This window comes from Ciconia boyciana, chromosome 9 (assembly GCF_034638445.1).
Source record: "Ciconia boyciana chromosome 9, ASM3463844v1, whole genome shotgun sequence".
Classification (NCBI taxonomy): domain Eukaryota; kingdom Metazoa; phylum Chordata; class Aves; order Ciconiiformes; family Ciconiidae; genus Ciconia; species Ciconia boyciana.
Genome location: NC_132942.1, coordinates 6,809,689 through 6,835,139, shown reverse-complemented (window position 1 = coordinate 6,835,139; position 25,451 = coordinate 6,809,689). Strand labels below are relative to the sequence as shown.

At 58.2% G+C, this 25,451-nt stretch overlaps 2 protein-coding genes across 4 annotated transcripts in view; both read left to right on the top strand.

The window, feature by feature from the left end:
* Positions 1–3,089: 3,089 nt before the first annotated feature.
* LOC140657075 (zinc-binding protein A33-like) lies at positions 3,090–9,302 on the top strand. Of its 3 annotated transcripts, none has more exons than XM_072873568.1 (7): positions 3,090–3,146; positions 3,800–4,074; positions 4,688–4,783; positions 6,532–6,765; positions 7,175–7,194; positions 7,962–8,077; positions 8,186–9,302. In XM_072873568.1, exons 2-7 carry the CDS (start codon positions 3,802–3,804, stop codon positions 8,728–8,730), a joined length of 1,284 nt encoding a protein of 427 aa, XP_072729669.1. In that variant the 5' UTR covers positions 3,090–3,146; positions 3,800–3,801; the 3' UTR covers positions 8,731–9,302. The 3 variants fall into 3 exon arrangements, with proteins under 3 accessions (XP_072729669.1, XP_072729672.1, XP_072729671.1); XM_072873571.1 differs by having other exon boundaries at positions 3,105–3,131; XM_072873570.1 differs by having other exon boundaries at positions 3,111–3,175.
* Positions 9,303–14,087: 4,785 nt separating this feature from the next.
* Positions 14,088–25,451, top strand: part of FLT4 (fms related receptor tyrosine kinase 4) — a 57,062-nt gene continuing 45,698 nt past the window's right edge. The window contains exon 1 of the mRNA XM_072872435.1: positions 14,088–14,145. Coding sequence (XP_072728536.1) covers positions 14,088–14,145 — 58 coding nt within the window. The remainder of the gene's footprint in view (positions 14,146–25,451) is intronic.

Sequence of the window (25,451 nt, the reverse complement as noted above, 5' to 3'; positions counted from 1 at the left end):
ACTGTTAGTTTTAGATCTCGTAGTTGATGTCCCAGAAAGTTAAATGGCCATGACGAGGACATCCCAGCCTGTATTACAACTTTCTTCTGGGATTGAAGGATTAGTGCAGGGCATGGTAAAATGGTGCCACTCCTCCTTTGGCTCCGAAACCTGCATTTGCAGCTCAAACTGGCAAAGATGGAGATGAGCAATTTTACATGGGTGATTGGTCCTGTCAGCAGCAAGGGGAGTTATCTGGGAAAATCGAGGCAAGACATCAGGGCGTCCAGGACTTCCTTGGGTGCTGCAGGGTGTCCTGCAGCACCTGGACCCAGCTGGCAGCGCCATGCCCTGGTGCAGAGCATCGCTCCCATGAGAGCAGCATCCCGCAGCCCCGTGCCAGCCCCGGAGGCAGGGTATCCGCTGGCACGGCCCCAGCCTGGTGCCGCAGCGGGGGGATGCTCCTGCTGCTCACACTGCACAGAGTGCCCAGGACCAGGCTCCAGCTGGGGCTAACAGGGGAGCTGACAGGGGAGCTCAACATCAGCTGAGCTATCCCAAATTCTGCTGTTTAAGGGTGAAGCTTCAGTTATCTGGGTACAGAGGGACTCCCCTTCTCCAAACAACAGGCCTGCAGCTGCCCCGGGGTGCGTGGAGGTGCAGGTTGGAGGCTGTCACCTCCCTGGCCTCTGTAACCAGCCCCGCGGGGAGGGATGAGCTCTCCAAATGTACCACAGACGCTGATTCACGGGGACGTCTCCCAGCACTGATGGCTCGGGCTGCTGGGGAACATACCCTTTCACAGCACATTCCAGATCTCTGCTGAAAAGCAATTATCGATGCTTTTACCTCTGTGCAGAGCCATACAAATAATGGATCATGTCTCCGCAAGCTGCAACAGGTCAGGGAGCAGCACCTTGGCTTACCCCAGGCTGCGTGCCCTGGGCTGGGTGTCTTGTCTGCTGGCGCGTGCGTGTGTATGTGTGTGTCTGTACATAGTCTATACTGCTGGAGAAACAGTGGCAAACCCAGGAGATCAGAGACTGGACATGGATGATGAAGCCATTTCCCTCTCAAAAGGGTGCATCTAAGCAGATGATTCAGCTCCCATCCAAAACCCACCAGTTCAAAGCCAGCTGTTTCTTGGGGATTGCTGGCACATGGCTGGGGGATGACACGTAACGCCAGCCGCTCTCCCTCTGCGCAGGCGCTACCCGCTCACACAGCAGCTGTGGCACACTGGGCTGGCAGCGGTCACTGCTCCCGGCAAGCCCCAGCCCGTTCGCATGCTGAGGTCCAGCCTACTGGAAGCTCAAAACTCCATAAATGTGGGGAGTGAGGTTTTGGTGCATTAAGTCACAGCTAAGCGGAGATTGTTCAGTCATCCCTGGGTCCCGATGTCACTGTCCTAGTGACATTCCCATGGGGATCCCGCTGAGTTGTGTAGTGGAGAGAGGAAAAAGATAGAAATGGGAGCAGGTTCAGCCTATTGGAAACAATTCCTGCCCGGAAAGTGTTTCCCATCCCCCAGCGCCTGGCAAGCAGCAGGGGCTGAGCAACCCTGTCCCTCTGCACCATGGGGACTGGAGCAGGAGGGTGCAGCCAACCCCTGCCTTGCTTAACCAGCTGGAGCAGGTCCTGAGCCCCCAGAATAACTGTGTTTGGTCTGGCAGCATATTTGGGCATGGCCTGACCTTGTTGGTGTCCACCGATGCCACTTCTTTGGCCACCCAGAGCCCTCAGAGCACTATCACAGCAGCCCACATCCTCCCCCCTTGTCCACAGCACCTCCTGGAGCTCAGTGCTTTCCCTGGGGGCAACCCATCCCACCCCACCACACACTCCAGCATTCGCGCTGCCTACACCAGAGCTCTGCAGAGCAATAGTGAGCGATGAGGAGCTTCAGCTCATCACTGCTTTGTGCCTGGGTGGCTGCAGGAGGCTGCCCGGGGTGCATCTTGCCTGCCCATGGCCAGCGTCCCTCAGGACCGATTACTCCTCCTGTAGTCAGCGATGCTCAAAGTCCAAACATCGGCGTGGGGCTGTGGCTGAGCGTATGACCCTGAGGGGCTGGCGGAGACAAGGGGAAGGCCGATGCCTGCAAGCAGAGCTGCTGTGGCCACATGCCAGTGAGTAAGCACGCACAGGGCAAGCGAAAGCCTGGGAAAATCCCTCAGACAAGCAAATGAAGATGAGTGGAAACATCTTCTGCATTAATTGCACTGCTCTAGTGGTGAGCAGCAGGAGCACGGTAGATGGACACTGCCCGGCACATCTCCCTTTTGGGGGGATGCTCTGATTCTAACAGCGGTTAGAAGAGAGATGGCCTCTGCAACAGCTGCTTGTCCCTGTGTGTTCCCTCCTTTCAGTTTTGTTTGCTTTTACCTCCAGTATCGACAGCTCTTGTGATTTTTCTCCCATGTCTGCCAGTGTTTGCTGTTTCCCACAACATCCCAGGGCCCAGCATCAGGTGACCACACAAGGATGAAAACCCTTCCTTCTTTCTTTTCCTAACAAGCCTGCAGCCCTCGTGATTACTGAGCGAAACCTGAAGCTGTGACCCCAAAGCGTTGGTCTGAGTTGCTCCCTGAAGGTCCTGTGACTTGCAGAGCTGGCTCAGTTCCTGCAAGCTTCAGACCTCTGGTGAAGGGAAACCAGGGAAGAGAGGGGAAGGGATTTCCCCGGGGCTCATTTCTATGCTGTCATTGCGGAATGCAGCAGTGGGCCAGTGCCTGCAGTGCAGGGGCAGTGCAGTGCAGGGCAGTGCAGGGCAGGGGCAGTGCAGGGGCAGTACAGTATAGTGCAGGGGCAGTGCAGGGCAGGGCAGCACGGTGCGGTGCGGTGCGGTGCGGTGCGGCCCGGCCCGGCCCGGCCCGGCCCAGCCCAGCCCACCTCACCGCCGCTCCCGGTTCGCCGCACGCGCACTCCCACGGGCGGCGCGCGAGGCCCCAGCAGCTGTCCCGACCCGCGCACACGTGAGCACGCCACATGCCGGAGCCCCGCCCAGCCTCCGGCCTCAGCTTCTGTCCAATGAGCGGACGGGCGGGCGGGTCATCCGCACGGCGATTGGTGGAGGCGGGCGTCAATCCGCGGGCGGGGCGGGGCGGGGCGGAGCCTCAAAGTTGGGAGGCTCGGAGCTGCGCGGAGGCGCGGTGCGGTGCGGTGCGGTGCGTGGTCGGCAGGGCTGGCTGGAGAGGTCGGGGGAGGGAGAAATCGAGGGGCGTGAGCGCGGTGGGTGCCCCGGGATCGCGGGGTGGCCGGGGCCGTACCCAGGGGAGCGGGGGGTGCGCGGAGTGCAGGCCGGGGCTGGGCCCCGGCGGGGTGCAGCGGGCTCTCGGCAGCCCGGGGCTGGGCCCCTTTGCAGCCGGGGGGCTGCAGCACACGGCACCGCCAGGCTGCCGGGCTCTGGGGTTCACCCCAGGGCTCCCCAGGCCTCGGGGCGGCTGCTTGCTGTCCCTGAGCCAGCTGGCCCTTTCCCTTGGGCCCTGTCGGGGGCACACGGCCAGTCCCTGTTGGAGCCTGTAAGTAGTTTTGCTGAAGTAATGGGAAACAGAAAGTTGTTATTCTGCAAAGGGACCGACCCTTTGCCAGGACTTCTCTGTAATTCCCAGCGTTCGGGGCTTTCCGGGGCTGGATACACCCGGCGCGGCCCCTGGGCAGGCCCTGTGCCTCCTGACCAAGGTCTGGGAGCCAAACCCTGCCCCAGAGCAGAGCCCAGCGCGAGGAGAGGCAGAAGTCCACTCTAGCCCAGAGAGGAGGAGGAAGGGGGTTTGGGGATGGTGGTGGCAGGAAACTCAGGGTGGGACCCGTGTGCCAGCAGGGATGGCCGGCAGGAGCCAGGACCGGAGCCTGCGGGAGGAGCTGACGTGTGCCATCTGCTGTGAGCTCTTCAGCGAGCCCGTCATGCTGGACTGCATGCACCACTTCTGCAAGGCCTGCATCCAGGGCTACTGGGAGAGCTGTGCCCGCGTCCCCTCCTGCCCCCAGTGCCGCTGCGAGTTCCCCAGCCGGGCTTTCCGCACCCACTACCTGCTGTCGGGGCTGGTGGAGAAGGTGCGGCGCTGTGGTTCCGCAGAGCACCGGCACAAGATGCAGGTGAGTGGCTTCGGCTCGGCTGGGGGAGAAGGGGATGGGCGCTGCGTGAGCCCTGTGCGGACAGCAAGAGCCCACCACCCCCTCCTCCTGCAGCCTGCTGGGGAGCCCTGTGTATGCCTTACCTGGCCCGAGTGCAGTGACATCTCTGTCTCTTCCTGATTCATTCCATCTCCCAATTTCCTTCCAGCTGTCTGTCTTTTGGACATTTTCTTTTCTTGTATTTGTTTCCCTCGCTGCTGTGCCCAACTTCCATTGCAGCCTGGTTGTTTCTAACATAGGGACCATGCAGCCAGGGGTGAGTGCTGCTTGTGCCAGGTGTGCTGCTTGAGGGGCCAGTCCCTGCACAAGGCAGTTCACAGCACACAGGTTTTAAACTTTCTGCAAACAGATATCCCAGGCTGGAGCTCCCAGTCTTAAAAATAAATTTCTTTCATTATGTGCACACATATATAGTTCTCAAGCCTGTGCATCAGGTGCTTTCTTCTCCTTGCTGCCTCTGTAAGAAATCCTGTTGCAGCCTCCCTCTAATGCTGCCCTCAGGAATTGGGATTGCTCCTAAATCACAGCAGAGTAGTGAAATGGTCTCCTCACCTTCTTTTCCTCGTTCCTGCAGAAGCACCTGGAAGATGCTTTGCAAGCTCGTCAGAAGGAGATGGAGAACTTCTTGCGGAGGAAGCGTGCGGCGCAGGAAGACATCTGTGGCCTGACGGTAATGCCCTGTGAAAGCTGCTTTTTGTACAGACTGTGGGTTAATGTTCATAGAGGATCTGTGTATCACTTCAGCTGAGATTTAGCTCAGCTTCCTGTAAAAATCTAGATGAATAACTATGTAGGGATTGAACAAACTCCCCTGCATGTAGGCGGAAGCCCAGCACTACTGAATACTCAGTGGAGGCTTTGGGAAGGGGCATTAAGCACTCATTAGTGCAGCGTTTACAAGGTGCCTTGGTGCAGCAGAGCTGAGACAGGGTGAGCAGTGAGAGCTGTCGTCTGAGCAGCCTGTTCTGGCCCTGCAGCACTGCCACTTTGGGAGAGGGTTAATTCTTGGAAACTCTAAAATCCTCTTGCGTGTCTGAAGGGGTGGCAGCAAAGCTGAAGGAGCTGGGTCAGCAGCAATGTGGGTGCTGCAGAGAGCAGTGGCCATGTCACAAGGACCATGTTTGGATTCACTGCAAAGCTCTGAGATGATGTGAGGAGCCTGACCGCTCTCTCCAGGCTTGAGAGGCACCAGGCTGCCTCCTTGTCACTGATCAATGAAGGAAGAACAGCCACAGGCTGACTGCGCTTCCTTCTTGAGTGACGTAAAAGTATTAAAAGCCAAGAAAGGAGGGTTTAAGGAAAACACAAGTAGTTCAGAGGTGAGATAAAACTGATGGGAGCCTGCCTTCTGACCAGAGTCTCTGATCCCCCCTGCCTGCACTGTTTCATACCTCTATCCCACTGCCAGATTTGGAATAGACCTTTGAGGTTAATGAAAAAGTGTTGGCAAATACACATGTGTGGCTGATGTCCCGTTGCAGTGAAAGAGCTGACTAAGAGGTGCTTCAAGAGTAAAGGAGCAAATTGCTAATCTGAAGAGGGAGGCCATGCACATCCTCTGTGGTTCTGGTGTGTCAGCACAAGCACCTGCTAGAGCAAAGGGAGGCTGGGGTGTCGTGCTGGCTGGTGAAGCTTCAGATGTACTCTGGGAGAGATGGGTTTCCTGCTGGTAGAAAGGGATGTGCGTTTCAGGAAGTGCTCCTCAAGAAAATAATGAGGGCTAAGGTTGCACTTAGAGATTAAAAGCTTAAAGATTGGGAAAATAAAGTCATTGGCCGTCTCTTGTAAACAGGCAGGGAGAGCACCTCAAGGTTGGCTGGCCGACTAAACAACTGGAAAAAATTACCTCTGAAAAGAGCTGAATGGGACTTTATCAGCCTTGACTACAGAGATTAGTTTGTGCAGCTCCTCTGTCTCTCCTATACAATCAGGAGCCCTGAGAGACAGAGGCATCAGAGAGAAAGAGCAAGTTACCAGTGTCAGGCAGCTCTGCCCAGGGTCTGGCACGATGTGAAATAAATCCTAACTAACCTGAACAGCTGAGTCTGCAGCTCCAGAAAAGCAAAAGAGCTCCAGTCTTGCACACAAGCAAATTCCTGGTGGTGTGGGAGAGGGCTGTGGGCTTCTACTGTGGCTGTGTGCAAGGATTTCTAGTTAAGGTGACTGAGCCATTGGTAGAGCTTGGGTTTGTTTGTTGTTTTGGGGTTTTTTGTTTGTTTTTTTTTCCTCCTTTGGTTCTGGCTCTGCACTCTTGAAAGTTGTCCTTGTGTCCTGTTCTCCTTCCAAAGAGTCATGGGTATGTCTGAGACTCTCTGATTTCCAGGACTCTTTAAGCACGTTAACCGGCCCAGCTATCCCATGCACCTACTTCTGTGTTTTAGCTGCCAGACTCATCTTCTGCCTTTTCCCTCTGCTCAGAAGGTGTCTGGGGAGCTGAACTTCAAGATCCGTGCAGAGTTTGCCCGCCTTCATCAGATCCTGGAGGAAGAGGAGAGAGCTGTGCTGGCAGAGCTGGGTGAAAAGGAAGAGCAGTCGCTGGCACAGCTGAACGGGGACATCCACCGGCTGGAGGAGGGGATGTCGGTGCTGCAGAGGGACATAGAACGCATAGAGCAGATCCTGAGCAAGATGGAAGAGGTGTCGTTGCTGGAGGTGAGCGTGCTTGGCTGACCCTGGCAGGAGGCTGAGGGGTGTTTCAGGATCTGAATTTGGGGTGGGGAGAGTCCTAAATGACAGCACTAGGCTGTACCTGGAAGTCATTCTCACCGCCATCCCTCTGGATTATCTAACCCAATCCCTTGGGAGTCTGGAGGCTTTAGCCACAAGGGATATGGTGATCTCTCCGATGTGGTGGGTCTCAGGAGCCTTCATCCTTCTCTGTCACCCCTGTGAAATTGCTTTGGCCACAGTGCCCAGGCAGTTTCCCCTAGGGTGGGGGTCCTGGCAGGTTGGTTTCCTATCGCTGTGCTGCATGACAGCAGGAGGCAGGACAGGGAGCTTATTTGTGCAGCTGCATGAATTACAGACAGTGACTGCTAATTCTTTCTTCTCCTCACTGCAGGTGGAGAGCCTGGATATCAAGTACGTGTCTGGCATGAAAGAAGCTGATTCCCTTTTCAGGAGCTTATCTGTCCCTGGCTGGACCACACGGGGGAGGGATCTTATCTCAAGTTTTAAAAACATCATAAATTGCTCAGCAAGCTGCTGGTGCTGTGCTAGGTGGGGGCTGGTCCCCAGCACATGTTGGATGCTCTCCCCAGGGAGCATGCGTGTCAAGATGGCTGGGCTGGAAGAGCGGTGGAGGAGATGTGCTGGTTTAGAATGGGTGCAAGAGCCATGCATGCTGCAAGCAAGAGTGAGGCTGGTGCCACAGACTTTGGGTGCTTTGGCTTCTCTGTGCCCTTTCTTAGCTACGTACAACTCACGGGGCTGTAAAACTGACCCCAAGGTGCAGGTTTGTCTGAGGCTGCGAGTAGCTGAGGGCCAGAACTGCCATAGGGAAGTGTGTCCCTGTCCCCTCCCTCCCTGGGGGCTGCAGTGGGAGGCAGGCCTGGCCTGCTCACCCATGCAGGAGTCCTGCTTGGGTGTGCTGGGTGCTGGTCTGCTGTGAGTCGCCACTCCACGAGCGGTGCTGCCAGATCTATCTTGGTCCACAACACCTCTGCCCTGAGCCACTTGCTGCGCTGGGGGTAGTGCTGCATTGCACTGCAAGCAGCTGAAAGGGAGGTTTGTTGCGTCTTTACCAAATCTGTCATGCACGGTAGCATGCTGCAGTCCTGACCGCGCTCTTCCCGCGTGCCTCGCTAGCAGCATGGCAGAGGGGTTGACTGCTGCTCTCTCTGCCCCAGGCCCTCGGTGCATGTCAGGACCCAGCCTGCCTTCGACCTGGAGCACTACAGGGACAGCTGCAGCGGCCCCTTGCAGTACATCTTCTGGAGACAGATGCTGCAGTCCATCTGCCCCGGTGAGTGGATCAGTGTGAGGGATGGATGTGCTGGATGGTGGCAGGGCTGGGGATGCTCTGCAGAGGGAATATGCAACCGGTAAAATGCCATACTCGATGTCTCCACAGCTCCTGCCCCACTCACCTTTGACCCTGAGTCAGCCCACCCCAACCTGGTCTTCTCCAGAGACCTGACAGCAGTGACAGAGAGGAATCGAGCCCAGCCTGTCCCCATCAGCCCCCGGCGCTTCCGTCAGTGCGTCAATGTCCTGGCCTCACGGACCTTTGACAGCGGCCAGCACTACTGGGAGGTCTGGGTGGGCAGCAAAACCAAGTGGGACCTGGGGGTAGCTGCCGAGGCTGTGGACCGGGCGGCAAAGGTCAAGCTATGCCCGGAGAATGGCTACTGGACGCTTCGCCTGCGGAACAGGACGGAGTACTGGGCCACTGCCACCCCCTGGGTGCGCCTGACTCCCCGCCGGCCACCCCGGAAAGTGGGGGTCTTCCTGGACTGCCAGGAGGGCACTGTCACTTTCTTTGATGCCGGGGACATGTCCCACCTCTTCACCTTCCACCAGGTCTCTGCAGAGAGATACTGTCCCTTCTTCAGCACCTGCTTCAGTGATGGGAGGGACAACATGGAGCCCATGCGCCTCTGCCACCTGGCCCTGTGAGGGACGGGGGGAGCACGGTGCTTTGGGGACACCAGCCTGCCTCCTTGTCTCTCCCCCTAGGCGGGCTGCCTGGGGCCGTGCTGGAGGCTGATCTTGCACACGTGGATCTGGTGGGTGTTGTAGAGGCTGTTTTGGTTTCAGTTTTGGGAGGGAGGAGGGGGATGAGTCTCTTCCCAGCTCCCATCTGCCCTCCCTTCTCTGTGCTGTGGTCTGTGGGTGCCACACTGCATTCCTGGAGGTGCCTGGCACCCCTTGAAGAACAACCTTCCATGCCGGAGCATTGCACAGTTCAGTAACGGCAGCCACAGGGCTGCAGTGCAGGTGGCTGCAGGCTGCTTGCACCTCCTGTCCCTTTGCACCCATAAACCCCGTGGAGGAGGAGGGCAGTGGTCCCGGATCACCTTCAGGTGCCTCTTGCCCCTCAACTCTGTGTCCCGGGGTGGGCTTCCTCTGCTTGAAGAGCTTCATGGGCTGGCGGCAGAGGGAGCTCGGTGCACAGCATGGGACCCACGGTAGCCCAGGGACTGCAGTGCTGCCTCCCCTCAACTTGGTCACCATTAAAGCTCATTAGAAAGACCACTGCCTGCTGGACCTGCTCGTGGCTTGCATGCTGGGGAGGGGGTGAATTATTGCACTGGGGTGTAGCACAGCCTTGGGGCACAGAGCAGCCCCTGGCCCCTTCTCCAGCCCAGGCTCCTTCCCTCTGCCTGCAGCACCGGAGCCACGAAAGAGCTGCTGCTCTCACTCGGCCCTTCCCTTGGAGCACTACCTGCCTGGGCCTTAAGGATTTGTATATGTGAAAAATGCGAAGTCGCATTTCAGGCCAACTTCATGAAAGGCCCAGCAGCCTTTGCTGCTGGGAGCGAGCAGTCCCAGCATGGCTCTTTGCCTGTCAGTCCCACACAGCCCCACCGGCATCACTGCCCCTGTGGGAGGGTGGCCTGGGGCTCCTGGGAAGGGGGGCAAGTCGAGTGGATTTGGCTGCTGCAGTTCGTGCCTGGGGGCTGCTGGCCACATCCCCAGCTCACTTGGTCTCGCTCACGAGTCAGCAGAGTCGACTTGAGGCAGGAGGTGCTGGGGTGGGTCTGAGCCTGGCTGGTGGGAGCAATGGGTGGGAGGGAGGATGGCAGTGCCTGGGGTGGGTGGGATTGTCATGTTTATCCCACTCAAGTCCACTCCAGGGTCAAAGCAGAGGCCGGAGCTACCCCAATCCTGCATAGCACCCGGTGCTGGCTGGAGCCTGCAAATTCTTCCTCTGCAGAGGCTCAACTTTCTGTGCTCAGAGAAGGGCCAGGCATGAGGGCTTTCCAGCTCCCACAGCTGGGCACAGGGACACTTGTCAAAGCAAGTCCTTCACTGATCACCCCCCTGCCCAGCAGGGATGGGACAGGGGGCCCTGTCCTCCCACGGTGCCACGAGGGACATTCCCCCTTATGGTACACCACCGCTGCAGTGTGCCAGGGCCGGGCTCTGCTGTAGCACCCGGTTTTGGGGTTGCCTAATGCCTGTGCTGGGGCAGGAGGAGGCTCTGTGCTCAGCCAGAGGGGAGGATGACCCATGCAAGATGCAGGCAGATGTGCCCTCCGGTGCAGCAGCAGAGCAGCCTGGGGCTCTGTGGGCATGGGGTGGAGGTAGGTGCAGAGGGCACCCGATTATTGGGAAGCCACTGCTCTGTGCAGACTTGCTCTGGGGTCAAGTGTGCTTGGAGGGGCTGTCAGGGGGTTCTGCTCCCTCACGGTCTCCAGTTGGGCTTTAGCTGGTGAGTGAGTTCTGCTCCCTCCCTGCTGGGCCTCTGGGCTGGACTCTTAAGCCTCCTCTCCTGGCTCCTGCCTCGTCCTCTTGCTGTCCCCCAGCCTCAGCTGAAATAAGAGTGAAGGAAGAGCTGTTGGCTTGGAAATGCTGCTGTGAGCAGGAAGAGGTCCCAGTCCCAGGGGGCTGTCATCCCCCCTCCAAGCGCTGGGAGCCTCTGCGGGAGGGTGGGACTGGTTTGATCACAGCAGGGAGCTGTAGCTGGGGGAGCTGAAACCCATCGCCTCCCTGACCTGCCCCAAAACCGCAGGCAAGTAAGGCTGGGCAGCAGCAGGCAGCCATCCCCGAAGTGCAATGGGGGAGCAGATCTGCCAGGCGCTGGCAGGCAGCGAGCACAGCCGGGCTTTGGTGGCTGCCGGCAGGCAGGAGGGCGGCAGCCAGCTCCCGCTGCCCACCGCTGCCGTGTGCCGCGTGGGCCGGTGTGGCGGCACGGGCTGCGAGCAGCTCGCTGCGACGTGTGCCGGTGCCATCGCTGCCACCTCCTACACCTTTCCCTTGCCAAAGGCAGAGCTGGAGAGCAGCAAAACCTGCTTGTCCCAAATCCCTGTGCTGAGCAGGCTCCCGAGGAAGCACATCCTTCCTCCTCCTCCTCCTGCCGGGCTGCATGTGGTGGCCACGGCATGCAGCTCCCAGGCAGAGCTGCATTTTGGGGTATAACATCCTTGCCTGGCCCTGCCGGCGTGGAAGGGCTCTGGCAGGGAGGCTGGGGCAGGCAGAGCCCCTGCCCTGCATGCAGCACGTATGGCAGCTCCTATGTGTGGGGAAAACGCTGCTCTGAGCTGCTGTACGTGCAGCGTTAGCCTGGCGAGGAAATACTGCCTGCTGTTAAACACTGTCTGAAAAACACATTTTGCTGATAAACCGTAGCACTGTGGAGTAGAAAACGCAGGTGTGGTGTGAATGCAGTGACCGGCTGGGCCTGGCCCTGAGTTCGGGCAGGAGGGGATGGGGATGGGCGAGTGGGCACCACGGGGGGGAAGCACCCCTCTCTGCTCCAGTAGCCAGGCTCTACACCTGCCAGGGCTGGCTCTCGCCATCTGCCCCCAGGACCAGGCTGTATTTTCCCTGCAGGTTACCTTGTCGTTTTGTCCCTGGGTGTCCTCGGAGCCATCCCAGTGTGCCCTTCCCATAGCCATGCCTGGGTCTGGGCAGTGTCTGGCAGCTCCTGCCCTGGTTCCCTGCTGCAACGAGGCTGTGTCTTTATCCTGTGCTTTGGGGAAGCCCTTGCTTCCTCGGGTGTCCCCACGTGCCGGAAGAGGGGCAAGATTTTAAAATAAGATCCTTTTGTTTCCCAGGGCGGCAACAATGGAAAGGTCCCATCGGTCCCACAGTCACCCTGTGTTTGTGATGGAAAATTCCCCGTCGTGGCAGGGCGAGCCCTCCCCGGTGTCCCGCCATTAGATGGCAGCATGGACAGGCCGGTCCCGGCCGCCACCGCCCGCACGGTGCCACATTTGGACTGCAATGGATGGAGGATGCCAAAAGCCCTTGATTTTTGGGGTGCCAGAGGATCCCCCCACACATCCCAGTCAGACCCTCTGCTCTTCTTGCACTCAGCCTCTCCAGGCAGCCTTGCATTTTCTCCAGCATCTCAGCGGTGCGATGTGATTCATCCCTCCATCACTGTCCACACCTCACCACCTCGCTGCTCATCTCTCAGGTGCATGATGACCTCTGATGCTCACAGTGGTCCCCAGCGTGGGTACGCTGCCGTGGCAGGGAGCCCCATGGCTGCCCCATCGCTGATCACGGCTCCCGGCACCAGGGAGGGGTCTGATCCCACAATCTCAGCTCTTCTCCCTGCAGCAGTGAGCTTGCTGCCCCTCTGTGTGGTCCCCACCTCTGCCTCATCACCCCGTCGTCATGGCAAGTTTTAAAAATCTCTCTGCGGAAACTTGCAGGGATTTCGGCACCCACCAGGGACAGAGGGACACCGCCGCTTTCCGCTCCTTCGCGATGGAGGAGGGAGGTGGTCTAAGATGAGTGTGCTGAAAAGCAATGCAGCCAGCAGTCTCAGGGTTAAAAACTCACTAACTGGGCCGGGGGGAGTCGGGTGAAATAACTTTTGTGTCTTGGAGTCCCTCTGACAGCGCCGGGAGAGGCACAGGGTGACTTCTTCCATGGGTTTGGCAACTAGAGCAGTTGAGCGCACAAGTTTTCATGTCTTTTTGAAGCCATGAGCGCATGGTTCTCATTCAGGCTCTTTCTTCGCTGCTTGCAAGCCTGTATAATTAATAACCCCCCTGGGCGTAGCGTGGGGCTGTGCTCATTTATCCATTCAGCACTCGCTTGGTGCACAGGCAGCCGGCTGGGGCTGTGCCCGCCGTGCCACTGCACTCCCAAAGCTCTGCCATCGCCTCCATCTGCAGCATGTTCACAGTCGGTTCGCACCGAGCCGGAGCCGCTGTCGCTGTCACTGTCACTGGCAGTGGCAGTGGTGTGGGGGCAGTGCCGCTGGCACGTGTGGAGTGGCACCATCACCATCCTGCTGCCAATGTCACGGTCTTGTGCATGGGTTTCGGTGTAGACCTGCCAGAGAGGGGTGCGTGTGCCATACGAGAAGGTGCTGGGGGGCAACGGGGCTGCCTCATGTTGCTGGCAGTGTGCATGGATGGATGGCATGAGTGAGGGCCCCTAGTGCTCCCCCAAATGAGTAGGGCTGCAAGTGTATGCACACAGGTGTGAGAAAGTGCGTGTGCATCTTTGTGTGCCCCTGGGGGGTGCGGAAGGAGTGGGGGTTCAGGGGGTGTGCGCAGGACTGTGTGCCTGAGTGTGTGCATGCAGGTGGGAGGTATGGGCTCTGGGGGGGTGCGCGCCGGCATGAAGGTGTGTGTGCAGGCAGATGTGAGACGCGTATGTTCAGGTGAGGTGTGTGCACGCTGGGGTGAGGGGGTATTTGTGCGCATTCCCTCTGGTCCGAGAGGTCGGGACGTGCACCCAGGCGCACGCAAGAAAGAAGGAGCCGTGTGGGCATTCGCACACAGGCGCGGGGTGATGCGCGTGCACAGGGATGCAGGCGAGACGTACAGGGGTGCACACAGGCGTGCAGGGCCTGCGTTCGCACGCATATGCACACGGGTGCGGGGGTGCTCCTGCGTACGTGGGGCAGGGGTGATGTGCACTCATGCACACAGGCGTGGGACACGCTCGCACCCAGCTGCAGGGGGATGCACACCCACGCACACGGGTGCGGGACGCCCATGCACACAGGTGCGGGACGCCCAGGCGCACAGGTGCGGGACGGACACGCACCCACGCCGGCGCGGGGGGTGCAGACCCCGCCGGTGCCCGCAGCCGCAGGTGTGGCCCCCCCCCGCGCCGCCCGCCCCGCCCCGCCCCGCCCCGCCGCCCGCCCGGCGCCCCGCGGGCTCGGCGGAGAGCGGCGGGCGGCCCGGGCGGGCGGAGGAAAAGGAAGCGGCCCCGGTGCTCTCCGCCCGCCGCCGCGCGTCGCCGCAGCTGGGGCGCGGCGGGAGCAGAGCTCGGGCGCGGGGCGCTCCGCACCGCATCGCTCCGCGCCGCCCCGCACGGACCCGCCCGCAGCCCCGGAGATGAAGAGAGTTTGCACGCTGCCCCTCTGGCTCTGGCTCGGCATTGTCTCGGAGGCAGGTGAGCGCTGCGGGCTGCTCTGCCCTGCCCTGCCCGGCCCAGCCCGGCCCTGCCCGGCCGGGGCTGCGGGCTGCCCGCTCGGCCGCCCGCCCCGCACCTGCGGGCGCAGGGGGAGGGGGGCTGCCCCGGCGGGACGGGACGGGACCCGACCCGACCCGACCCGACGCTGCCGCCCGCATGTCCCCGGACGCCGCAGGGACCCGCGCTGCCTGCCGCGGCGTCCCCCATCACCGACGGGGACCGGCGCTCCCTGCCCCGGGGTCCCCCAGCCCCGACACAGCCCGTCCCGGGGTCCCCCGTCCCCGACGGGGACCGACACAGCCCGCCTTGGGGTTCCCCAGCCCCGACACAGCCCGCCCCGGGGTCCCCCGTCCCCGACAGAGGGACGAGCCGCGGTGTCCGACCGGGTGTCCCCGACCGGGTCACCCCCGACGGCAGCCGGTGCCCGACCGGGTGCCCCCGACGGCAGCTACAGGACGGGACGGGAGGACCCCGCTGCCGTCCCTGCGGGGTCCGGGGCCGCGAGGGTGAAGCCGTGGGTGAGCCCACGCCGTGCCCGTGCCGCGGGTTCGCTTGCTGCAAGTGGGGAGAAACCGCATCGGGCTCTTGCAGGAGGGATTTCTCTGCGTGGGGAAGCGCCCGGCCGGGAGGGCAGCCTGGAGGCCGGCTCCCTGCTCTGTTTGTTTATTTTCTCATGCACAGAGTCATTAATTTGTGAGCGCCAGGCAGCATGTTGGGGAGGAAGGCGCGAGGAGGCGGTGGTCCATGCGATGCCGTCCAGCCTGCTCTCCCAGCCGGTCGCTGGCAGCTCTGGTCTGCCTGGGAAGTCACCCAAAGCAGATCCCGGTGAAATGTTTTTCCTTCCCATAGCACTTCTAGGGCAAAAGGCTGTTGGGCAGCGAGTTGAACCCCCTGGCCAGAGCTTGGGTCAGGTGGATGTGGAACCACAGCAGAGATGGGGCTGCAACGCCCTTCCAGAGAGCAGAGACCATGGGGCAGAGCAGAGCTGGGTGGGCACTGCCAGGGCAGCAGGGACGGGGCACCAGCCCCACCAGCTTCCCCCAGGGAAGCTCCTGCTTGTGCGGGTAAAGCATTTACAGCCTGGATCAGAGCAAGACCGACAGAAAGTTAGTAACGCTGGAAGCTTGCAACGTGGGGAGATGAATTTTGGGAGCATAAATAGAATTTTCTGTAGTCTCAGCTCAGTGACTCACTATCACTGGTGGCGTTTGCTGCCATTGTTGAAGTGAGCTCACGGGAGGGCTGCAGGTCTGGCCGTGGCCGTGCAGAGGTGCAGACAGCATCGCCAGCAGTGGCACTGTGAACCTGCTCTGCCCAAAATGCTGCTGACGGCTCTGGTGCCACAGGGCTGAAGGACTTGCCAGGCTGCCAGAGCTCAGGGGTTGCTCCAAGAGGCAGGGCAGAAAGGTACCTGCTGCTGGTGGCATCGTGGCAGGAGCTGCAGCTGTTCAGAGCTCTCTCGTCAGCAATTTGTAAAGCATCCTGTAGTTGTTCTCAGGTTCTTTCATCTCCCGGAGGTGCGGGGAGCGGTGCCTGGGAGGCTCTGGCCAGCGCGGCCGCATGATGTGCGGGCCTCGTCAGCACAGGGCTGCGCAGAGCTTTGAAGCTCTCCAGCGCTGCCTGATCAGTGCAGCGATGAAGGGTGATGCGGAGCTCAAGTCGTGGACCATACCCTGGGGATTTGCTGCCTCTTCTTCAGTTATACCTGAGACCAATTTGTCAGCGTGTAAAGGACCCACAAATTCCTCATTAACCATAATCCCAACTGGGTGCAAGTATTTGCTCCCCTTGGAAGCAGGGATGGGAATGTGAGACTGTTCCACCTGGGAAGGGTGAAATATTCATCTCGGGATCATGAAAGGTCTGTTCTGGCTCTGGGTCCTGCATCCCGCTTGTTCCTGCACCCCAGTACCTGGTTAAACAGGCCAGCACTAGCAGGGGGAGCAGTGTATAAGAGCACACGGGCTCTCCATACATTCCAGCTCTGCAGTGCTCCCAGGATGGAATGGAGTCGGGGTGCTTCCCCTTGCAGGTAGTGTGATGGGGGGAGCGGGCGGAGGTTCAGCCCCAGCATCCCAGGGCATCTCAGGGTAACCCTTTGTGAATGGTGATGAGAGTGTGTGCTCCCCGAGCCACAATGCTCTGGGCAAAGAGCAGCGCTGACCACCCCACAGCCAAATAATCCTGTTGGGGACTCTGGCTTGCCGTTTTCAAGAGCATACGCCCTTTGCATGAGGGAAGGGCCTGTGCTTGTGTAGGACCTGAGCCGATTGCCTTGGCTGCTGCTGCCTGCCCTCCTCTAAGATCGCGCAGACCTCCCCGGCCGGGTGCTCGGACAGCCCCGCACTGACCGTGCCAGCAGCAACATTTGCCTTCGCAGCTGGGATTTGAAGCAGTTGCTTTATTGCAAGTAATAAACATGGGCCATTTCAGCAACACCCTTTCATGCAAAAGCCTGCGAGTGCACAACAAACCCCGCTCTGGCTTAACCCAGTCGCTCGTTAGCGATGAAGCAGAGCCAGGGCCTCCAAGGAGGAGGTGGGTGATGGGAGGGATGCAGCCTGGGGTCCCCGGGGGCTGCCGGGGAGGGGGCAGCCACGGCCCTTGTGACCCGCCGTCTGCTTAGCGACTATTTTGGATGAATGGGCTGCAACTACTGCTCTGGGACTCGGCTTGGGCACGCGAGCCCACGGCTCGCTGCCTGTACAAACAGCCACGAGAGCGTGTGTTGCTGAGCTCAATTTGACGTCTGGTTGGGGGGACACTCCCCTGGCAGCACAATGTCCCCGGCAGTGCAGGCGGGGCGGGAGGGGGCTTCCTCTGGCGTGTCCCACCCCCCTCCGCTGCCTGTCTCCTCTGGGCGCGTTCCACATGGGATCACTGTCCCCGGGGTGTCTCTTGGCCCCGCGTTGGTGCAGTGTTTTCCAGCGCAGGCGTGGGAAGGGCAGGTGCTCCCGGCCGGCCAGGAGGGAACAGGCTGTTCCCGGCATCCCAGGGCAGTTCCTGGGGAGGGAAGGAGAGAGCGGGATCCCACGGGAACGGCAGCAGGAGAGGGCTGTGGCCAGGCAGCAGTTTCTCCAATGACATATGGGGCATCCGAAGTGCTCGGGAGGTTCCTTTGCAGAGTGGCTGCTGAGCAGGAGGGGGCTCTTGATGGGTCCCCAGGTCTGCCCAGCTCTTGGCAGCTTTGGGGAGCAATGTGAGCCCTGGAGACAGCACTCATCTCACCCACCTTCTCCCCAACCACTCAAGCTGGCGCAGCAGAGGTTTTTCCAAATGAACGTGGCATCTTTGCATGCAGCCTGCTGGACCGAAACAGCCCCAAGCATTGGGGGCAAGGTGGGGGCCTCCCTCACCCCCAGTTGGGGGGGGCTGTGTGTTTAAAGCCAGTGGCGGGGGAAAGCTGCAATAAGCCTGGGGTGATGGGGGTCCCGGGGGATCCTGCAGGTGTGGGGAGAAGCAGAAAGCCTACGATGGCTGGACCCCGCAGGCTGCACTGCCCGTGGAGAGTGGGGAGCCAGAACGGAGGAGCAGCGGTCATGGTGGTTTCTGTCTGAGGAATGACTATACGTCGCAGGGCTCTTCCACTGGGAGAGACGGGCCAGGGCATTGCAACGGAGGGCTGCAAAATCATGGCTCGCCTGGAGAAGGCAGTTCCTGGCAGGTTCCCGTGGTGGGAGGATGAAGAGCGTGGCAGGGGGCTGGTGGCTTGTTGTACACCACCGTGCAGAGGCGGAGCTCATCGCCATGGGGCCTTGTGGGTGTTAGACGTTTGCCTGGGCCCAAAGGCAGTCGTGCATGGAAAAATACGTGGGTTTGCAAAGAAGAACTCCACAGGTGGTTAATTAAAGCTGAAAGCCCCCTTTCCCACCCCGGACTGTGAGCCAGAGGTGCCCAGCACTACATTTCACCTTGACCTGCCCCAGGCAGCTCCTGCAAATCTCCACCTGGGCCAGGGGCAGCAGGGAGCCGGGCACGCAGCCCCCAGAGGGTCCCATGCCAGCTGGGTGCCATGGAGGGGACTGCGACCGCCTGGTGCATGCCAGTGTCTGCTGGGGAGGCCAGCGCTGAGCCTTGCCCTGGGCCAGAGCTGGAATTGTCCTTTGTCCTTCATTAGGAGAAGAAATACTGCTGCAGCTGCACTGGCATCTAGTGACTGGTTAAATTAATTCCAGGGTTTTTATTGCCTCTGGCTATCCCAGACCTTTGTTTCTTGTTTCATGTTGTTAAAAGGGAGGGTTAGCCGGGTCCCAGGGGGGCTTTTTCTCTCTGGTCAACATAATTCTGATGTTTTCGGCACACAGTATTATTACCCATCTGCGGTACCTTATTGTTAATGCAAAATAGTGGAAGTGGAGATGGCCTGTGGTCAAGTCGGCAAGGAGGCACGAGCCCTTGAGCCCAGCATGACCGCTCATTTTGTTGAGCAGCCGTGGGCAAATCGCTCCATCTCTAGGTGCAAGTTCAGCAAGAAGGAGGGTGAAAACCTGGCCCCGTGGCAGCCGGTGGCGAAACTCCCACTAAGTTTTATAAGCTGAGAATATTAAGTGGGGAGTCTCTCCTGGAGTCGTTTCCCTGCTGAGGTAGCAGAAACAGGTTTCAGCCAGTGACTTGTATTTCACCTTACAACTTCTCCCACGTGGGAACTGTTTTTCTTGCTGCGTTTCTGCCCCCTGCGTCCAGGGTGAGGATCCCCAGCGCAGGCTTTGCAGGCCACACCTGGAGGTGCCGTGGGATGGACGTCATTTGCTGATGAGGGAGGATCAGTTTAGGGGGCAAAAGGCACCGACCTGGGGAAAAGAAAAGGCACCGACCTGGGGAAACGTAGAGAATGGGGTGGTGGGGAAAGGCAAGAGATACTTGGAGCAAGTGCTGTGGTCTCCCCTTCTCTGAGCATGTAATAACCAGGCGGCTGCTGTTCCCCTGCCCTGCTTCTGTGCAGTGAAAGGCAGCAAGGACCCCAGGGCTATCCCCAGGAAGGGCCATGAGAAAGACCTGAGTGCGTTGCAGACCTTCCTGGTCTTTGTCCCCCATTACTGGTGAGCAGAGCCCCGGAGCGAGCAGAGAAAAAAAAAGGAGATGAGATTTTACCTGCCTGCAGCAGCCAGTCCGGAGCTGGTTACAACACTCAGCAGAGCCTGGAAAACCCCAGTGCGGTTGCAGAAGGCTTAGCGAGAGAATAAGCTCGACCCTGCTCCTGGCTTCAGTGCATGCAAAGAGGGAAGCGAGTCAGGGTGGCTCAGTGATGCTTTTGGGACCTGTTGCTGCCATGCAAGGTGTAGCCACCCACCCGCGTGCAGGCACGGAGGGGTTAAGTGTTTTCTCCTGGCCGTGGCTCCAGTTGGCTGGGTGAATGCCAGCCGGTGCGCCGAGTCCACCCGCCTCGGTCTGCGGTGCTAGCGCCGGTGACGCAGCGCCCGTGTGCCATCCCACCACAGCTGGATTGCATGGCATGGCAAGGCCACCCGCCCGGGCAGGCTCCGGGGGCCGGGGCAGCCCCCTGGGGAAGGGTTAAGCAAAGACAAGCGGTGCCGATGCCAGGCTGGGTGTCCAGGTTCTCCCTTGGTGGAGGTCAGCGGTGGTTCATGGGAAAGGAAAAATTGGCAGCTGGGCCGGATGTCCCTGCATTTCCCCTCTTCCTGCAGCCGCCTGAACGACGTTCCTTATTTAGCTTTCCTGACGGACAGGAGGAATCTGATGGCGGAAACTGTCACTGCCTGATAACAGCTCAGGGACCCCTTTATGATGGGCGGCACGGCAGGGAACGGGGCAGCGCTCCTCCTCGCCAGGAGGGGAGAGCCGGGCAGCCGGGGCTGCCCTTTGCACCAGGTTTTCAGGGGTGGCTGTGGGTAGGGAGGGGAGGGCACTCGCAGCCCTTCCCTTTGTGCTGGTTTGTGTACAAACCCGCTCAGTGCTATTTAAAAGACTCTCAAGGCCAAGAAGCAATGGCATACATATATTATATTGGCATTTTTTTCTTCTTTTTGGTGAGGTATGTGAGCTGGTGGAAAGGGCCATGGATGGGGAGAGGGGAGGCATGGACCAAAGCCGTCCTGCAAGGTCTGAGACCAGGTGAGGCTTTCCACTCACTGGCAATGAGGATGTGAAGGGCAGCCAGGGCTAGAATGCTTCAGCAGGAGCTGGGGGTGATGATCAGCGCCAGGAGTTGAGCACACACATCAGTACTAGGACCGGCTCCCATACAAGGGTGCTCTGACCGAGCAGATAAACACTGCAAAGGAGATGTTACTGCGTGTTTTATTGTTCCCAGCTTTTTCTCCATAGAAGACAGCATCTTGCTAGTGTCTGAGCCTCGTATGTACCCATGGTGACCAGCCCCAAAACCACAAAAGGTCCTGAAATACAGCCTGTATTTCCATGTATCCATTGATTTTTATCTTGCATCTGTGGAGGCCACCAGGCTGCTCCCATACCAATAAGAGCATTGTTTCCATGGCAATTAATGTATTTTAAAAGGGCAGAATGTACAGCGAGACTGTATTTTTTAAAGAGCAAACCCTAAGCAAGGCAGCCCTTACCACTGGACTGGACATTGGACTCTTAGTTTTACTCTGTGCAATGCACAGACTGGCGTCACTGCGCTCCACGTTGGGATGCAGGGCATGGTGAGCCAGCTCAGCTGGGCTGAGCGGCACGGGGCTCGCACAGACCTGTGCAAAGGCAGCCTCGCAGCCCTGAGATCGCTGGTCCTCTGCTGCTTAGAGAGTTTTGTCTTTCCTGGGGTGGTTAAGCTGCGTGATCCAAGGTGTGTGTCTGACCGTTTCAGTTTTAGCTGAGCAATATTAAAAATCTCCCTGCAAGACTGAAGACCTCAGCAGGAACTCGCAGGAGTTGTTTCTGCGCTCTCTGAGCAATCTGCTATGTGACCAGGTCACCTCCCTGAGCATCCGTGAGTTGCAGGATTGAGGTTTAGGTCATCAAGCTATGCTGGTAGCTCAGGACCAAATGCTTCTCACTTGAGCTAAGTTCAAACTCCTTTTGTGTTTGCTTTCTGTTACCAAGTGGCCCAGGCAGGGAGATTGGTGCAAAGGTATTTGTGTTTATATATTGCTTTATCAGTGCCACAGGTGTGTGCAGAGCTGGTGGACATGGGAAGGAAGCAGGAGCTCCTGCCCCAAACCCTAGTGCACATTTCGAGTGGCTGTGCTGGGGATGGGGTACCCATGGGGGATAACAGGGCCTTGCATCCTCCCTGATTATTCTGAGGCAGAAAAAGCAGCAAAATTCATATTGCAAGTTATTTGTTTAAAATTATACGTGTTTCTTATGGTGTCATTTCCTAGCGTGATGCATAGTCGCCATTGCAGTGCCGTGAGTTAACTTCCTGCTACACCTTCCTGGGCAGGAGTCATCTCACCCAGTCCCTGTCACATACAAGTCTAGTGTATAGCCTAAGGCACTTGCTCTACAGTCGGGCGGGGATAAGAAAGCCTTTTTTGGAGGCACTCCATCCCATTCTCAAAGACATGTTGAAGGAATTGCCTTTGAGAAGGTCCCCAGGTGATGGCTGAGACAGCTCCCAGCCTGCGCAGTGTCCCCAGGACCAGCACTGCCCCTCTGCCAGGTTGCAGTTCACCCTGCAATCCACCTTCTTCCTCGCCGGCCACCCCAGCTCCCTCCACCGTGGCAGCTTGCAGCTGCGTGAGGGGACGGGCACGGTCTGGCAGAGGGTAAAACGAAAGAGCAGCATCAACCAAAACAACTGATGGCCCCAGTCTCGGGAGACGTGGCCAGGAGGAGGCTGGGAGGTAGTGGGATCATGCGGAGTGAGCAGTAGACAAAGGAAGGAAGTTTTTATTGCTGGGCCAAATCCTGAAGTCCTTCAGTTGTATTTAGGCCAATGCCTCGATGACTTCAGTGGAGACTGGCCTGAGTAAAGAGAGAAGAAAGGGCTTCAGGATCTGGCCCCTGGATAATTGTGTCACGTGGGAAGTTTATTAAGAATTTGCAAGCTCATGATGGCTTTCCTGAGCAGCCAGTGCTAGCCAGCGAGCAGCGCCCATGGCAGCCAGGCCTCCCACCTGGGACACCGTCCCCTTCCTTTCTGGGCACGCAAAGCACCCATCCTGTAGCGGGTTCACCATTTCGGCTGCTGTCAGGGCTTCACGGGGCTCGGCAGACCCCACGGGGCCCAGCCAGGTGCACCGAGTTGGGTAGCAGCTCCGCAGGCTCATGAAGGTCTGTCTGCATGTTCACAAGACCCAGGAGACCCACAGAGGGTTTTGGGGTCCTCCATCAGCTTTCTGAGTTACAGAGGTGCATGGGCTCTTCATGCGGCAGGGAAGTCTGTAAAAGGTTTACTGGTTTCATGTGTTCCTCCCAAAAAGCTACAAAAAGCACAGGGCTGTGTAGCAGAGCCTGGAAAACCCTCCATCGGTTTCCCTGCGTGGGGAAGGTCCCACGTTGGCTGGGGGAAGCATGTATGTGTCTGCACAGACACATGCATGTGTGCTGACAGTGAGGTTCGGCTCCAGGCTCAGCTTTCCCTCTGTGATTTGTTTTCCCCATTTCTGAAATACTGGCATCTGCTGAGGCGGATGTTAGATACAGTGACCTAAAAAAATAAATACTGTCAAAAGTGAGGGTCAAGTTAGTAGTTTCCCTGGATGACAGTAAATCTTGATATTTACTAAGGCAAGAAGGTTGGCTATGAATTGTGGTTTATACTCAGGTTTGGAAACTGCCAGCTCAGAGTGACGGCAGCAAGCAAAATCACGTCCAGCAGAGGTGACGGCATCCAGCACCCACAGAAATCCATCACTCGCACGTTGGGTTGTCCCAGCCTGAGCAGAGTCCCCAGTGAGGCATAATTTGGTCTAAGTGGCCATCATCCCTTCACCACGCTGCAGTGCTTGGCCCTCAGGAAGCAAAGGGCAGACGTTTAACGGCGTGCCCTGAAAGCATGGTGGCCAGCTGCAGCGCGGGATGCTCCCACAGGAGATGCACGCATTCACAGCAAGAAAATCCCTGTGCCGCTGGGCAGGCAGCACGCCGTCCTTGTGCTGGGATGAAACATGGGGGAAGCAACCACCTTGCCTGCAAATGGAGTTACCCAGCGATGCCTTTGTAAAGCAATTTAGCTAACGTAGCGTGCATCTGAGCCTGATGACTCCTCATTTGGTTTGTTGGTTGTTGCCAAACTATTAGATTCAGCAGGTCTTGGGCTGCTGTCTGTAAGTGCTGACTCTGGCAGTACTGCTGGTGCTGGGGTGAGAGCAGAGCAAACCCTGTTCTTCATCTCCTCCCTGTGCCTTGACGTCCCAGTGCGCAAGCGAAGGAGAGCCACAGTGTACCCCGTACAGCCCTGTTCTGAGCAGGCAGGCTCAGACCCCAGTATGTGCCCCCAGCATTTTGGTGGGATTTTGCCACTTGGTCAGGTAGATCCACTGCTCTTGCTTGCTCATGTGCTACGAGGACTAATGGAAGCAACCAGAAGGCATGGGTGGTAGTTTGATGTCCCCAGTTTGAGCACTTGAGCATGGGTTTTGATGTCTCCCAAACCTCCTGTGTTGTAGGAAGACAGGAACCTGTCCAACGACATTGGTCACACCAGAATTGCGCCCAGGCCAAGACACGATGCCTGCTGCCGTGGTGTCTGCGTTGCCCAGTGTTGCCCCTCCACAAAGCTCAGCATTTCACAATATTTATGGCGGCTCCTCGCCCTTGGCTGCTTAGACAAATAAAGCCTAATGCAGCCTGAGGCAGTTAATCCCTGGCTCTCCAGCCTCCCAGCAATAACAAGGCCTGGGTGGCATTTCAAAGAATGCACTTGGGGAGAGGGGGAGCACCGGGATCTCTCTTTTATATGGCAGTGGAAATACAAGCCTGCCTTCATTGAAGATAAGCGGTGTTGGCCGAGCTAAGCTCCTGCTCAGAGGTTATAGCGGTGATGGAAGCAGGAGACTCTGTGCAGCGCTGGCCCCGCAGTAACCTTTGCCAAAAGAAAAACACTTCTTAATACAATAGTAGATTAAAAAAAATAAAATAAAATAAACAGGGCCCCATGTGAACTTAGGAAACCTTGCTGGCATGAAGGGAGATGTGTATGGTGAAATGGCCTGAACAGCACCTGGAAGGGCTCTGGTCCCTGGACTCACGTTGCTGGCAATGGGAAAGGGCCCATGTCTGTCCTCAGCCCCTTGGTCCAGTGTGGTGCCAAAACGGCCCCACTGCCAAACAGCTCCTCCTGCCTTTGCGGTCCAAGCCAACATGTCTTCCTTCATTCACGCCTTGGCTTTCCCGTGGGGCTGGGAAGGCCATCGCCAGCCTCACCCACGGCTCTGAGCACCAAGTACCTTGCAGTGACCAAATAGGGACAGCCAAGGAAGTGGCGTGTTGTCTCTTTAGCACAATTTCCCTGCTAGTACTTGTGCTCCTTCAGTGGAAGTCATTAGCATGTGTAAACGCTTCCTTCCCATTGCGTCCGCTTGCGTGCTCTCCCCGCTGAGCTGCGTGGCAAGGGAAGCACCTTTGAACGGGAAAACAACAGTCAACCTCTGAGTATTAACAAGAGAGTAACTGGGTGTTTATGAAACTTGGTAACCCTCTTGTAAGCTATTTTTAAAAAGCAGCATAAGGTGTTTTAGCTTGCTGGCCTTCAAATAGCACCAGAGTCCGATACTGCCATTTAGGCTGGGTGTTTCATCATAGGAATTGTGCTATGATATACAAAGAGTGACATTTCCAACTCAGCCTTTTTTGGAAGGGAATTAAATGAGTTTCGTAGCTGCGCGAGGGGTGTTATGTGGAGGTGGAGAGAGAAATCTGTGCAGATGTTAAACAGCCAGCTAATCTCAAGTGGTGTGAATGCCCCAATACACTTTGGCTCTTGGAGATGATGATTATCATCTGCTGCAGCGGGTCCTGGCTTGCGGTCACAGCTCTGCGCCAAGAGAAGCTGAGAGCATTCGTGTTTGTAACTTGCCATCGATGCCCCAGGGAGCCCCTCAGGGCCAGCTTTCCTCCCAGCGCCCAGAGTCTCTCCGTCTTCAAGTCTCTTTGCCCAGCAGGGAGCAGACCGGATCACTGACCCGGGGGTGAGGAGCAACCCAGCAAAGCCCTGTGTGGGGGGAGAGCTTTGCAGCGCTCTCTAGAGCCCATCCCTCTTGGAGACCCTTCAGAGAGCAGAGTAAGATTTTTATTAACCACATCAGGGAAGACTCCAGGTTTGGCCAGCTCCGGCTGCTTTCAAGGATGTCAGAAAGCCGAGCTGTGCAGCGTTTTCCAGGAGGGCTGAAATTTCTTATCTCCTACCTTGCTGTAGA